General features: G+C 33.7%; 1 protein-coding gene across 1 annotated transcript in view; it reads left to right on the top strand.

The window, feature by feature from the left end:
• Positions 1-9,281: 9,281 nt before the first annotated feature.
• The window catches only part of LOC149411006 (interleukin-1 receptor accessory protein-like 1-B), a 247,491-nt gene continuing 240,364 nt past the window's right edge, over positions 9,282-16,408 (top strand). Inside the window, exons 1-2 of the mRNA XM_089647242.1 lie at positions 9,282-9,696; positions 15,621-16,203. Of these exons, the coding sequence (XP_089503368.1) occupies positions 15,839-16,203 (365 nt within the window). The 5' untranslated portion in view covers positions 9,282-9,696; positions 15,621-15,838. The remainder of the gene's footprint in view (positions 9,697-15,620; positions 16,204-16,408) is intronic.

The raw sequence follows: 16,408 nt of genomic DNA, 5'->3' as shown, positions 1-16,408 counted from the left end.
TAGCCCGAGCTGCATGTGTCCCTTTCGCTCAGTATTCGGGAGGTAAGGGTCGGGGACAGGGTTTAGATAAATACCTATGTATTTGTGTGAAGTGATGTCACGTAGTCATAAATCGATATTCGATATTCTAGTGTTGTGTTGTCCCGAGTAATCGATGTTTTTTTTTTTTTTCCGTTTGGTCACTTTTGTGTTTGTTTGGTGAAGTATTCCGATATTCTTACTTTAATTTCATATGTTTACGTAAAATAATATCTGTGAAAAAAACATCCGTTACGGCCAGACCGACTCCGAGGTGATTTCGTTCCGTATTGCCAATATGGATACAAAACACTCAAATGGATAAATTTTTTTTAAATAACTTTTGGGTAACTAGCATAATATTATAATTCTTCAATAACCTATAATGTATATTGTTATTAAACTTCTATTTCGACAAATAAATATACAGCAAAGTGATGTAGCGTAGTATATCGAATTGTGTCGGTGCACTAGTGTTGTCTTTTCCCGAGTTATTGATATATTTTATTAGGTTTTTTTTGGTTTAGTGACTTATTTCGAGTATACCATACTTGCCGATCTTACTAAAATTGGACCAAATTCAATTTGTATACGTCAAGTACTATAATAATTTTCAATTTGGGAGGTGGTTATGGGTACCGCCGCCCCGGGAACCATTTATTGGATAACCTCTGTCATAGGTCACCCCAAGTGGTTCGCTACAATTTTTTTTTTAAATACATATTTTTAAAAAGATGTCATTTGCGTGGTGATCTGTTATAACAAAACACAGTAGGAAAAGTTGCGCCGTTTAGTCATGACATTTTCTATTATTTTCGAGTTACATGGATATAATACTAGTTCATTTTTACTCATGATCCGATTTTCAGAACCCCGACATGTCTGGAGGTAGAGTGGAAAAAATGGAGGTTTCCTCCACACCATCCGGTTTGCAGTGTGGTGATTGGCAAGAGTGTTATGGCTTTCATGTCATTCGTCATTTTAAAAATTTCAACGAATGGTATTGGCGTTGGCTCTATTAACAAAACACAATAATAAGATTCGTAAAACAAAATAGCGAACAAAAAATTGCAATATTATATCGAAAATTGGTCACTTGCGATGTTTATGTGGTAAAAATTGGTCATTTTGGCCAAATAAACATCGCAAGGGAATTAAAACCTGTTGATTTCAGGAATTTTACTAAAATAAAAAATAAATATTTTATTTTAATACTTTCCGCGACCTGCGGATTCGTAGCCAAGAGCCTTACCCTTCAACCACGGAGGCAGTTCAAATGTACGCACCTACATATTTTAGTAGGTGTACCTATATGGGTAGTAAGATTTTTTTTTAATTTTTAAAAGAAAGACAAACATTCCCTGGTTACGAATAACCTAACATTTGAAAAACTCCTACTACCACCACACTAAGCGGAAGGTATTGCTTGTGTTGTGATGGAGAACTTAGCCAGCCGAGGAATCGAACATGGGACGCCCGGGTGGGACCCAAACGCGATGCCCACTCAGCCACTGACCGGTCAAGTAAGTAAGAGCAATACAATAAATTATGAAATAATGTACCTAGGCCTCCTATTTTATTACGAAAATGTACCTATTTAGTTCCTTCTGTCTAAAACTGGTTTTTAGATTAGGCAGAATAGATTTTGAACAATTATTAAAAAATGTCATCTGAGGCTCATGTATCTCCGCTTTTATTTCTTGCGTGAAATTTTGTGCGTGCAAAGACAATATGTATATAATAGCTTATTTAGGTGGCTAAGGATGGAACGTCCCGTCACAAGAAAATGATCGTTATTCTTGCACACACATGCAGATAGTCCTGTAGCGACTTGTGACTTGCCTCTAGCCGCCGCGGCCGGCCGGCAAACATCGATGTAATAATATGATACCACAAAGCGAATTGGCAAAGGAATAATTATTTGACGCGCGAGCTTCGCACACTCACACATCTACAGCACGATGACTGACCGTAGCACAGAGCGGAATAGCAATAATTGGGCTAAATACCTATTAAATAAGTTTCTGAATTACCGGGATTCCTCTTAAGAGGAAGCTACAAGCAAAAAATGTGTATATTCTTGGTAAACCTTATATTGTAGGTAATAGGCATTAAAATCGCTTGACAAACGGAGTCTAGAAACGTTCGATTTCAAGCACAAAACTGATTTTTATTTATTTTGTAAATAATTTTATAAGCAAGCAAAAAAGTTAATCAAGTGAAACTCTCACAGATAATCTTAGCTATAATACTGTATTTTTTAAAAGTTGTTTCCTTTATGCGTTCATACATTTCTATTGAAAAGAATTTTTTTTTTTAGTAGTTTACATTCGTATTTTTTATTGAGTAATTTATATTTTTAATTGTATTCTACTCAAGCCAAACGATAGGAAAACCTTCAATTTATCTAAAGCATATTTTTTGGTAATCATTATGTACACCAATTCGTTATAAATATTAACCAAAATAGTGTCGCCTTCTACATATTTTCCCTCACAAGACATGTTCCAAAGCACCAGGGGAAGTAAGTTCCCAATTATATGTATCAATTTGAAAGGTTACCAAAACATAATGAATACAGTCCACAAAATTGATTCGCAGAAATTTATCATTCTGAAGGCTACATTTAAAATTTTATTATATTGCGAATACGTATTTTCTAACAAAGCTGACATTAATATTGGGTAATATGCATTCAATAGTATTTTTCACACCTGATTTAGATCATAATTAAGAGAAAATGTACTCCAGAGTTCTCAGAAAATACATAAACACAGATTGGAACTGTTCGTGCCGCGTAGTGCGCGGGGATGCGACCATTCTGAATAAACACGCTTGCCGCGCACTGCGCGGGATACGTCCGGAAAGGGTTATAGGATGGACACCAAATTCTGGAATAATATTGTATTCCAAGTTGTACTTCTCGATTACCATTATTAAAAATAATTCCCAGATATTTATTTCATAGCGTTATTTGTTACCTAATTTATGTTTGAGACTTTTTGTGTTTCACGAATTTAATTAATTTATTGTTTCGTAAATAGTTGTGTTGTATTATTTTCTATATTCTCTTTCATTCAGAAGGAACTAATTCAAAATAAGGGCTAATACAAAATACCCACTGGAAGTTATAGGAATTCGAAGGCGAACAAGATAATATACGATACCTACCAATCAATAAATTAATAGTATAATCAGACATACTAACTCCAGTACCTACATACCAATAACTCTGGCCGCTAGAAGCGCTAGTGTAGCATAATATTGACTTTGACATTCCTTTCGATGGCGGCAAATTGAATTTATTTATTACTTGGTGGCGGTGTTTTGCGTTTTCTAATTTGTATTTCATCAATATTGATAAAAATATATCCCAAAAAGTCGGTTCTGTGTGTGCAGTTTGCGGATGGTAACGATTACAAACAACAACAAGAAGTCGTATTTCTAGGATACCAAAAAAGGTTGACAGCTTAGTTGGTGAAATGATTGTTAAATCCTAGCAAATTAAATGTACTTGATTACGTAAAAAGTGGATTATATCACGAACATTATAAATCCAAAAAATAAGGTTAATTTTAAAAAGGAGGATGCATGTCACCGATACTGTTAAATCTGTACATGGACGAACTCACCGAAAGGCTAAACAATGCAGGAGTAGGCTGCCACATCGGAGGACAGTGTCTGAATAACATCAGTTATGCGGACGATATGGTCCTGATGGCACCATCTATAAGGGGACTGCGCATTCTTCTGAAAATCTGTGAAGAGTATGCTGAAGAAACAAATATGTTGTTTAACCCCGCTAAAACGGCCCTATTGGTCATAAGACATGGGCAAGGCCCGAAAAATATTCCTCCAGCTACCCTGAACGCTGTGAACTTGAAGGAGACCGAAGGAACTAAATACCTTGGACACATAATCACCAGTAATCTGATGGACGATGATGATATCGATAGACAAAGACGAGCTCTCAGCGTTAAAGCAAACATGCTCAGTAGAAGATTTCGCCTTTGCAGTACCGCAGTAAAAAGGACGCTCTTCTTTTCCTTCTGCGCAACGTTGTACACGTGAGAACCATGGGCAAACTACAAAAAGAGTAGTATAGAAAGACTTCGGGTCCAATACAATAACGCCTTCCGCACAATGTTTTTTCTCCCCAGATACTGCAGCGCTTCCCGTATGTTCACGGAGGGGCGAGTTCCCGGATATGCAGCCCTTATTAGATCCAGGGTGGCAGGAATGAGGGAAAGGATAAGAAGCTCTGGAAATATCCTCACTATGGAAGCCCGCCTCACTCCATCCTCCAGCATTGACGCACACTGGAGAAAAATACTAGCGCCTAATATAGTCACGGCTCCCTAAAGACTTCAACTTTCTATTAATTTTATCATTTTATTCTATTTTATTTTCACTTAATTCTGTTTTTTTTCCAATAGTTTTAGGCAATAATTCAAAGATGGAGCATGGAAAATTTGCAAGATGAAAATATTAATATCATAGTTGGAGATTTTAATATAAATGTTAAAGCAAATGCAGACATATACACAAATAAACTGAAATCTATTATTCAAACTGCAGGTATGAAACAATTAGTTAAAGATTTCACACGAATAACTAATACCTCTAAAACATTGATTGATCTGGTTATCTCAAATAAATTTAACCTATGTGTTAATGTATTAGATAAACCTAAAATTACCGACCATAATATGATTCAAATTCTATTAAATGACAGAGAAACTACAACTCCATTAAAAAAACACAAGTAATAACATTTAAAAATTACAAAAGATACAATAAAGAACTCTTCATTCAGACCTTAGAGACTATTGATTGGAATGAAATAAATCAAATGGAATATAACAAAAAAGCTGACCAGATGATATTAAACATTAAAAAATCCATTGATGAAGTAGTTCCAGAACAGAAGATACGTAAAGGAAACAATAATAAATGGTTCACAAAAGAACTACGCACAATGCAGCACGATAGAGATACATTTTACAAGAGAGCACTCCTTACTAATAGTACTATGGATTGGAATAACTACAAAAAATGAGAAATAAATACTATAAAGACATAAAAAGAACGCATAATGAGTACATAAAAAATAAAATAAACTCGGAAGGAGGGGATCCCAAAAAAATTTGGAAAAGCATTAAAGAATTAGTACATGGCGATAACAAAAACGACATAAAAATAGTAAACTTCCCAAAAGATATAAACGAAGAAAACATGGCTAATAGCTTTAATAAATATTTTATAGAAAGCATCACTCAAATCAACAAATTAATACCCAACATTGTTTTCAACCCCACAAATGATAATAACAACTCAAACAAAGAATTATTAGTCTTCAGAAAAATAAGAATATTTATTTAATATTTTAAACAAAATTAAATCAAAAAATAGTTCAGATGGATTAACTATTAGTCTGATAAAAGATGCTTTTCCAGTAATTGGATCTACTCTATTAAATATTATTAATCAGACAATTGAAGAGGGAAAATTTCCACAGTCATGGAAACTGTCTACCATTATACCGGTCCCAAAGGTTAAAAATACCAGAAAATGTGAAGAATTTCGACCAATAAACACCTTACCGAAATATGAACAGATACTTGAAGTGATAATAAAAGAACAAATATTGCAATACTTAGATGAACACAATATTTTATACCAAGAACAATCGGGATTCAGATGTAATAATTCTTGTGAAACAGCGTTAAATGTAATCGTTGAAGAATGGAAAGAAGGAATGAATAGTAATAAATTTATCTTAGCAATATTCTTGGATTTTCAAAGGGCATTCGAAACCATAGATCGAGAAATATTGATAAGAAAGCTTAAAGAAATTGGTTTCTCAACTCTAGCCATTAAATTAATAAAAGAGTATTTGAAAGACCGAATACAGGTAACAAAAATTAATAATCAATTTTCAAAACCAATGGAAAATAAATTAGGAGTACCACAGGGATCACTCCTTGGACCTCTATTGTTCATACTCTATATTAATGACATGGTGAAAATATTTTCAAAATGCAAAGTACGACTATTTGCCGATGATACACTTATATATATAATTGGAGAAAACTATGAAGAACTAATACATATTTTAAATAATGAACTAGATAATGTATCAAGATGGCTAAAAATAAATAAGCTTAAATTAAATACAAAAAAAAACAAAATGTATGGTAATTGGTTATAAGAAGACATCCAGTGAAATCAAAATCAAAATTGATGGTGTAATTATTGAAAATGTTACCAATATAAAAAACTTGGGAGTTATAATAGATTCCAAACTGAACTTTAACAAACATGCGGAATATACCCAAAAGAAAATTGGTAAAAAAATATCTTTTTTGGGAAGAATTCGCCAAAAACTGTCCGAAAAAACTGCAATCACCATTTATAACTCCATTATTGCTCCACATTTTAATTACTGCTCAACTATCCTTTTCCTATGTAACGACCGAGAGCAAAATAAATTTCGAATTCTCCAAAATAGAGCAATGAGAACAATACTCAGACGAAATAGGTATTCAAAAGTAAATAAAATGTTAAACGAACTAAATTGGCTAACGGTGAAACAGATGTTGACCTTGAACACGATGATATTTTTACACAAAATTGTAAACAACCTGCTACCCAAATATTTTTCGAATAAAATTGTATACAACAAGGACATACACAAACATAAAACTAGGACGTACAATCAAATTAGGCTACCAAAGAAGGACAAAGCGAATACCCAGAATAGTATATTATATAAAGGGATGAAATACTATAACGCACTGCCGGAAAACCTTAAGTCTGCCCCAATTGAAAAGTTCAAGATGTTGTGTAGGAGCCACATCAAGCAAGAAAAAAAAACATAGTTTATTTGTATGTAATAATTAATTAGTCATTTGTAAACTTAAATGTACAAATTACTAAAATAAAAACAATAAATAAAAAAAATAAAAAAATATGGGTTTGTTCCTCATAGATCTATCAACTCAAATCTTTTGGAATTTTGTAATTATGTGTGTAATTCTTTTAATGAAAGATTACAAGTAGATGCAATTTATACTCATGTCCAAAAAGCTTTTCATAATGTTAACCATTCCATCCTACTAAAGAAACTAGAACAAATAGGAATACATGGAGACCTATTGCGCTGGATGATATCATATTTATATAATAGAACACAACTAGTGCTTATTAACGGATTCATATCATCCCCTATAGTAAGTTGTAACCAGAGATGTGCAAAATGGGTACCCAAAACCATTTGAAATACAAAATGGAAATGGGTCAAAACTTTTCCATTTGAAAATGCAAAATGCAAAATGATTTTTAGAAAAGCATTTCAAATGCAAAATGCAAATACCTATTTTCAAAATGCATTGAAAATGCAAAATGGTTTCTCAGGTCAAACAATTAAAATAATTATAGAATTTTTAAACAATTTTGTCATTTAATAATGGACATCAATGTAGAACAAACATATTACATGATGTTAAATCCAAAAGCACGACTACAGATTATGAAACCACAAAAAATTTAAAAAAAACATAGAAACTGCTATCTAACATTTAATAGCATCATGGCCCCATGTTCAGTATTTGAATCAGTATTTTTTGTAATGGTATCACTCAATTGCCAGAGCTTCTACCAGGGAGCAACTTGACAAATGTAAATTATCTCTTATAGTGAGGTTGAGGACGGACTGATATTTGGGGCTTATGAAAAAAAGATGAGTGGAGATAGTAGGAAGTGTGTTGCAAAAAAGCATTTAAAATGGAAAATGCATTGAGAAAAGCATTTAAAATGCAAAATGCAAAATGGTTTTTAGAAAAGCATTTAAAATGCAAAATGGAAAATACCCATTTTGCATTTCCATTTGAAATGGATTTATTTGAAATAAAGCACATCTCTGGTTGTAACTTCTAGAGTACCACAGGGGTCAAATCTTGGCCCCCTGCTTTTTCTTATATTTGTAAATGACCTTAGCTCGAAATCAAACGATGATCTTAAATTTTTTTGTAAAATTAAGTCTGTTATCGATCATCTACTGCTTCAAAAGGATCTCGATACACTAAATAACTGGTGTACTGTCAATGATATGCCCTTAAATGTTGAAAAATGTTACATTTTAAACTTCACTCGAAATAAGGTTACAAAGAATTTTTCCTAAGTTTATTCTTAAAAAAGTGTCTTCTATAAGAGATCTAGGAATTACTCTTGATTCTAAATTCATATTTGAACACAGAAGGCAATTGACTGACCTAATATATTTGCATAAAATTATCGACGGCCATCTTGATGCCTCATTATGTCTTAGCAATATTGAAATAAATGTCCCCAATTCCCATTGTTTAAGACACCATAGCATTTTTCATCTGAATATAATCAAAAATAATATCGCCTATTTTAGCCCTGTGACCCAAATGTGTCGATTATATAATAAAATTGAGTGTGCTGAAGTAGATATTTTCGTCGATAATCTATACAGATTAAAAAAATGTTCTGCTGCTGCTAATAATAATAATAATAAACAATTTGAAAATTTGTATAGCGCCGCTTTTGTGAAATATCTATCACCTCAGGGGCGCTTGACAGTTGATGCAGGTTTTACAAAAAATATAAATGTTACAAAAATAAAGTGAAGTTAAGTTAAGTAAAATGAAGTGCAGTTACAGGTGACACGAAGATAGAAGATGGAGACTCTGCAGCAAGAATCCCAGGTGGTGAAGAAACTGGTCCAGCTGCTGCAGCGAAAGAGTCCACCGCGTCCACCAACAGTGCCAGCACGAGGTTCGTCATCCGTCCAGGTATGTGTCTGCTGCTAATAAAGCGCTGACATATTGAAGAGTATGTATGAATGTGAATGAGGCAAGAAGTGTGTGCCAAGACCAAGTTGTTTGGCGGTCCGTCCTCTCTGCATACCCCTGCGTTAGATAGTTAGTCTAAAGGATTTCTGCGCCATTTTTAAAAATAACTGCATTTTTATAATAAAACATTCTAAGCAAAAAGTTTAAATTTTTACCACGGAAAATAAAAATTATCCACCATTATTCACTTTCGTTAGAGTAGGTCAAAAATATGTCCATTTCGCAATAAATGCATCATGCGAAAGGGAGACGCGAGTATTCACAAGTACCGGCTCTGCCCTGTCCCGAAAGCCTCCGAAGAGCTCCGGAAACTGCCGAAGAACACCGGCGCGGTCGACAAGGTGCGATTTACCGCGAATTTAGTCAGTCAGTTTTCGTCGCTTGGTTCGGATTGTCGTTGCTCGCTTATATCGAATGCCGGTTTTGTTATTGTCACGTTTTTCTCACGAAAGACACCGTTATAACCTATGTTTTAATTCAAAGTACTAAGTTACACACCTGTCTTCAATTAAAGTGAAGTTTTTAGTAATAATTTGACGCAAAATCTGCTATAAATCGTGTGTTATAATTTACAATTGTTCTTGTTTTTGACGTTTGTTCATTTCGACGTTCCATTGTTTTGAAACGAAAGTTTGCGGTCTTTATGTTTGATTGTGAATTATTACATTTCCAAGTGATTTCATTGATTTTTTTTGTCTTGTGGTAACTATACAAACGCAGTGATTAATTCCTAATGGATCTGTTGTGGTGATATCATAATACTGGAATAACATTAGTGCTCTAAATCAAATGTAAAAAGGTAGACTAATATTTTTCCTGGTTTGGTGCTTTTTTACGTGTTAAAATTCTTAAATGTGTTATGCTCACAATGCACATAAATAATATAAACACACGGGTTGTTTCACAGAATTTTAACAACTCATCAAATTTCACAATTGATGTTCAAGTTCTGTGGAGGTTCTATTTAAGTTCTGCTATTATTTCAGTTTAGTGAAACAACTGACCAATAAAGCTATAATAACAGAACTTGAAAATCAACTTTAAATTTGATGAATTCTGCGAAAGAACCCGTCCTTAATTTCTCAACGGCATGTGTTTTAAAATGATGTACCTACTTTGAAATATTTACAAAAAAACGCGATGTTTTAAGGAAAAACACGCTTATAATAGGTACTTCTTGGAATCAAGGCGTGCGAATGATGTATTTTGACGTACAAAGAAAAGTAGTCATTCTGATAATAATAATTATTGTATGCTGTAAGTATCCTCGAGCTTCTTGAAGGGGACACAAAGTGATTATAACCCGTTACGTTGTAACGTCATTGGTTATAACCACATATAATTATCGCGTTGATTAACCTCGTTACTTTAATTTCAATGGGTTTACTGGTAGGTACTTAATTCATAAAAAAATAGGGAAACTTTAATTAGGTAATTAGAAAAATAGGTAAACTTTTTCCCGAAAATACCATTTAAAAAAAAAAACAGTTGACGAATTCCGCTGCATGCAAAGGCTCTTTAAATATCTAATGGAGAACACTATTGTCATTGGGTTATTTTAATAATTTATGCCAATTGTAGGTGAAAATTTACCGAAAACATATTGTATCAGTTAGATAATAATGAGAAGTAAGTATTTCAGTTTTCAGAAATGTAATGCAATGCATTTTAAGAGTTATTTATAAAAAACGGATAATTTGACTAGTTCTCTTCAGGGAAATTTTAGTACTTCTCATTATTATCTAACTGATACAAAGTGTTTTTAAAATAAAATGTTCTTTTAAGCGTGTCTGTTTACCAAATAAACTCGTAATATGCAGAAATCTCGGGTAGCTTATCCGATATACAGTTTTATAGGTTCGAAAACCGAACTGCAAACTCGGACTTTATAAACAAATAAATGGTAAATCAAAAACATATGTTGTATGCTGTGGATAAATTGTCAAGAGAGTGGTGAAATACCTCTGAGTCTGGTAAGTTTTTAGATTCTCACGGCCAAAAGCATTTTTGTTGTTTGTTTTTGGGGTGTTATGCCGTGTTGCGCTAACTCCTTCTTTAGCCGACGTTTCGGACAGCGTTGCAGTGTCCATCATCAGGGCAGATCCGGTAGATCCGAAGATGAAAAAAACCTCTGAGTCTCTTCAAGGATCCTGTCCAAGATAATAATATTATCCTTATCTTGAAGATGTTTCTTTATCTTTGATTAAATATGACATAGTTTGACAATAAACAAATTATCACACACTTGCTTTTAAAATATTCGCTTATTTTTTGAATTGTATGAAACAACGACGTTCCAATATATATAGACGCACTGTAGAAATCTCTGTGTGGCAGGCAAAAGGTACGTCAATTGTAGTGCTTTCGATTTCTTAGTTTTAGTACTAAACTCTCATGTGTCGCGTATGGTTGTGTACTACCTCTAACTTATATACTAAGATTACTGTAATAAAAAAGTCAATATATTATCTCGGATTACAGGCATAGTATATGAAGAGAAACTGGACATAAATTGCATACTCTCTATAATGTACCTGCAGTTGCCTAGCTTTCGTGTCGTCTCTCTCAAGCAAGACTCCTGTAGAACATCCATTGCACTAGCTATATAAATATGGTGCAATATATTCACCCTTTTCATATCGTTAGTATGCATATGAATTGCGATATTTCCTCGGAAAACTAAACAGGCTGCCTTTCCGGCTGAAACTCTTCCGAGAATTTATGTATCTGTATGCTTCAACATAATATAAACGCTGCATTCCTTTCAAAACACTTGCTACTAACTTGTAATACATATTTATACTGATAGCTGCTCCTTTATCACTGCCGACTCCAATTTATAATAAGCAGTGTTTATCGTTGAGCGAATTCCCTGTATCGAAAAGTATTTGTAACGATTGTAATATCATACGTTGAGCTCATTCAGCTACATAGTTAAAAAAAATAAAATGGAGAAGTCGGCCTCATTCACACGTAGACTTGAAACCGTGGGGCAGGGGTAGTATGTATATTTGGGTGTGTTCACAAACTAGGGTACCGTTAAAAATATGTGGAAGATTTATACATTATTTTTCTGATTATTATTATCGTACTGAAAATGTGAAATTTGAACATTTTAATTCATAATTATTGATTTAAAAAACGGCTTGCCTTAAACGGCCTGTGATTGGTTGATAGAGCCATGACGTCACGGCTGACGATTTTCACAGGTTTGTCGTCGTTTTACCAACAAAAGTCTAAGCATTCTTGACTTGTTCGTGTTTGTTGGCGGTTTTATTTCATTTTTAAGATGCTTGCGTTATGTTCTTAGACACATTGCGGCATAATATGTATATTGATGAGTTAAAAACAAAACATTGTATCTCCACTCTTAGTTATGAACTAGAAAGTATAATGAACTGTGCCCCGGGAACCATTCATTGGGTAACTAACACCTCTGCCATAGGTCACCCCAAGTAACAACCTATGTTTGATGACTTCGCAGAGGTGTCCATGTTTATGGGGTAAGGTTTGTCCAGGTCTTGGCTTCTTTGACCTCTCCAGCCGGACTCTCTCTACCCACCGTCTTGCACCGCAGTGGTAGTACTCCTGGAGGTACTGATTCCTCCCCACCCCTCGTATATTTTCCTTTCCAGAACCTCCTCTCTTGCATTACCTTTAAAGACCCTCCACACAAATATGACAGGCCCTTACGGAAGTTATTTTCCTCGGAGCCTTTTGTGTGGAGCTCACGTAATAAAAAAAAAACACACTATAAACCTATGATATTTTAATAATTTTCCACTGACATTCATATTTTAGTTTGAAGCTGTCGATATATGCATTGGTGTTTTAACTTGTCACAAACAAACATTTTACATGCAATAATGTGTCATGGTCAAAACTGCAGTTTTACAGATGTCATGGTTTCAAGCCTTGAGTGTATTTTTAGCTAAATTTGGCAACAGGATGTACACTAAAACCGTGGTATTTCCTAAAATAGTATACTGTTCTACGTAGTTTTCTGTATTAGATAAATTCATATCTCGAAGATAATTGCACGGGTTTTCCCCGCCGTTTCCAAGCTTTGTTACACCTATTCAGGTACGAAACAGGTAGTAAAAAAACCTCTTTTCTCCAGATACGATTATATTATATATCTACATTTTTTGTCAGTTTGATTGCGTCAAAGTAAGTATCAAGTAAGCGAAGTAGCTGTCAGGCGAAAGTAAAATTCTGCGGACTGTACAACAATGACTTCTTTATTTAATGATTGGATTATTTGTATAGCGCCATTTTCGAGAGAAAATCCCCTCAAGCGCGCAAATATAATTTATAAAATATATCCCTTTAGTTCTTTAAGTTTTTAAGTTCCTATGTTATTTTTGAAGAATAAGTAAAGCCGAAATGGTAAGTATCTGATATTCCCTCGATAGAAAAAAATCGCAAAGTATGCTCGGAAAAATATTAAAAAAAAAATTCTGTTTAAAAAAATCACAGTGTATCTTTAAATGCAACTTAAGTATCTGTCAAGAAATTTTTGTTCTATTACAAACGAGTCGTATTTTATTAAATATTAGCGCGCTCCATCTAACATTCGTATTTGCATATCTCCCTTTCAAACCATCATCGACTTTTCCCTAGCAGGCCTAGAAAATCAATCTTTCCGTGGGGTTTATTTGAATTATTTCTGATGAACGTATTACTAAAATCACAAATGGTTTCTAGATGGATATCTTGGGAAGTTACTAATACATCATCTAGAAAATTAAAATCTCGTAATTACCGCTAGTTTTATACTTTATTGTAGTTGAAAAACGTTTAATAAAACTTTTTACATAAAATATTTTAATGGTAATAACTTACATCAGTAGGGTTTCCTCTAGAAAAATTTGAGATTTTAATAATACGTTCATCATAAACAATTAAAATATGAGCGTTGAGCAAACCCCCGTTATTTCTTATTACAGTCTTATGCCGTCGAGTTATTTAGTTAAAATTAAAATAATCGATTGTTCTTTTGGCGGTCTTTGTCTTGTCCAAATTTCTACCGGTTTATAAAATATTTCTCTTGAATACTTAGAAATTTTTAATTCCTAAAAAAATATGTGTTGTTTTTGAAAATAATATACGTTTGTGGAACCGAAATGGTAATTATATGAAATTCCTGTGATAGAAAAAAAATCTAAAAATATGCTACGATAATTATTAAAAACACATTCGGTTCTGTTATTTAACAAGTAATGGGTACGAAAAATTCACAGTGTATCTTTAAATGCAACTTAAGCATTTGTCGAGAGATTTTTTTCTCTCTTTTAAACTCGCGTTTTATTAATTATTTAACTTGTTTAATATTAGCGCGCTCCCTGTAATATTCGTATTTACACATCTCCCTTCCAAACCATCTTCTTATTTTTTTTAATGCTTACTACGCCGCCTAAAATATGAACCTTAGATTGGTTTGGGTTTAATTAGGATTTTTTTTTTGAATATCCTAAGAAAAATTATTAACTCACTATTATTATGTCAAAACATGGCGTAAATAAAAGACGTCAAATCAAAAATATTTTCCATTTGTGGAAACTGAAATACTTCTCATTATTATCTAACTGATACAGAGTGTTTTTAACCCTAGATAACTAAACTGTTTTCATTGTTTCACTGTAACTACACTTTCGTCGAGTGGACTACGCAATAAAAGACTAGAAATAAATGTAAAATATTTAATTAAGATAGGAACTTGTTACATGGTACAAAAGTAAGGTTTATAATTTATTTATTTATTTATTAATCTTAAGTTAGCTCACATCTTCGTGTGTGCTAATAGTTTTATAAACATATAAACATGTACATTGTTTGGCAAACATAATCTTTCTTTAAATATTTCAATAAGTCACAAAAAAAAGAAACATTAATAATTGAGATAGACCTATTTTCTTAATTCATTTTTGAACTTATTAATATTTTCTATCACAGCAATTTCCTTCGGGATTTTGTTATAGAGTTGAACGGCCTGGTACATCAGAGATTTTTGGGTGCTTGTTTTTTTTCTTGTTGGCAATCTAATTTGCTTAGAATTTCTCGTCCCGTGTCCGTGATAATGAACAAATGTTTATAATGAACAAATTAATTACAAATTAATATCAAAATATCAGTCTACACAGTGACCATACATGTCAACATTATGTGGACCACAAATAGCCTTTCTACATCTGGTGCAACGGTGTTTGGTCACCCTCCGGGCCTTGGATGGACACAGGTAGCAAATTTTAGGCACGTTTGACGTAGATGGAACCGGAGCTTCTATTGTAGAAGATTCGCCAACATTAACAATAAATACAAGAATATATGAATGTACGTACCTTAAAAATAAAAATTGTTGTTATAACTAAAGTTTCGTCCAGCGGATGACGAGATGGTCGTAGGGCACGTCCTAGTATGCGTGTGTCACGTGCTGCACTGTTTACTCAAATTAGGAAGGTAATGAAAGAGTCAAGGTCGGGGAGCGGGGGGAAGTAGGTGGTTCGAATTTCGCCGAGTTGCGCGTCGTCGCCTCGACGAGCGATTAGTATCTAGGGTTAAGCAAAATGTGCATAGCGTGTCCCTACTTTGTATATTTACCTTATAAGCCATCGACTGTCGAAACAAGTATTTCATATGTTCCCAATTCTTAAAACTGTTATTATTAATTGGGTTTCGCGATACATAATCAAATAATTAATTTGTTTCTTCTTTTATTTGCAGATATTCCCCTGCGGTGAGATCAATAAAGCGAAGTCAGGAAGCCATCCACGATTGTCTGAAATGACTTAATACTATTTGTGACAAAACGAATCGTGTTTGAACTAAGCTCGTTCCACCGCTTCGATTCTCCGATAGTAATGGTACAAAAAGCAGAGTTTCTTTTGAAAACCGCTTTAATCTGGTTGTAGTCAATTTACCAGCACAAAGAAGCCTTAGACATGGCACCCGTTACCAATTCTCTAATCAACCTTAGCGATATGAAGTCAAGTCGTAATAATAATGATCGAAAATCACAAAAAATGCAAGGTTCAATTCAACAGAATTCTAAAATTTTCGGTGTTCGTTATGGTGTGAACAAAAATGGCGGCTTTTCCAATTTGGTTTTGCTGTGTGTGTTTTTTGTTTTTGTGCTGCATTCTGTGAGTGGTGTGTCTTGTCTGATGGATTATTGCTCCACAAACACTTTCGATACCAATTCCACGTGGCTGCAACTGACCAAGGAGGTGTCCACATCAGAGTATGCGGTGGTCAAGGACTTCAAGAGTCTGCATTGCTGCTCTAAGGGATACAGGAGCATTGAATGGTGAGTTTGTTTTGTAAATATTCGGAGAAGTGCTGGTACCCGGTCAAAACACTTGGTTTTAGTTAGATAACAATGAAAACCAATGATTTCATTAACCGAAAATAATGCATTTTGATAGCGGATTTCATTACAAAAGGTATTATTTGACGTCTTTTCTCCATGCCATGTTATATAAAATAACAATGGGTTTTGTGCCTACTTTCTA

This window comes from Hesperophylax consimilis, chromosome 26, assembly GCF_061612785.1.
Source record: "Hesperophylax consimilis isolate HC1 chromosome 26, BYU_Hcon_1.0, whole genome shotgun sequence".
Lineage (NCBI taxonomy): Eukaryota > Metazoa > Arthropoda > Insecta > Trichoptera > Limnephilidae > Hesperophylax > Hesperophylax consimilis.
Note: the sequence above shows the minus strand (reverse complement) of the source record. Positions and strands in the feature narration are given on the sequence as shown.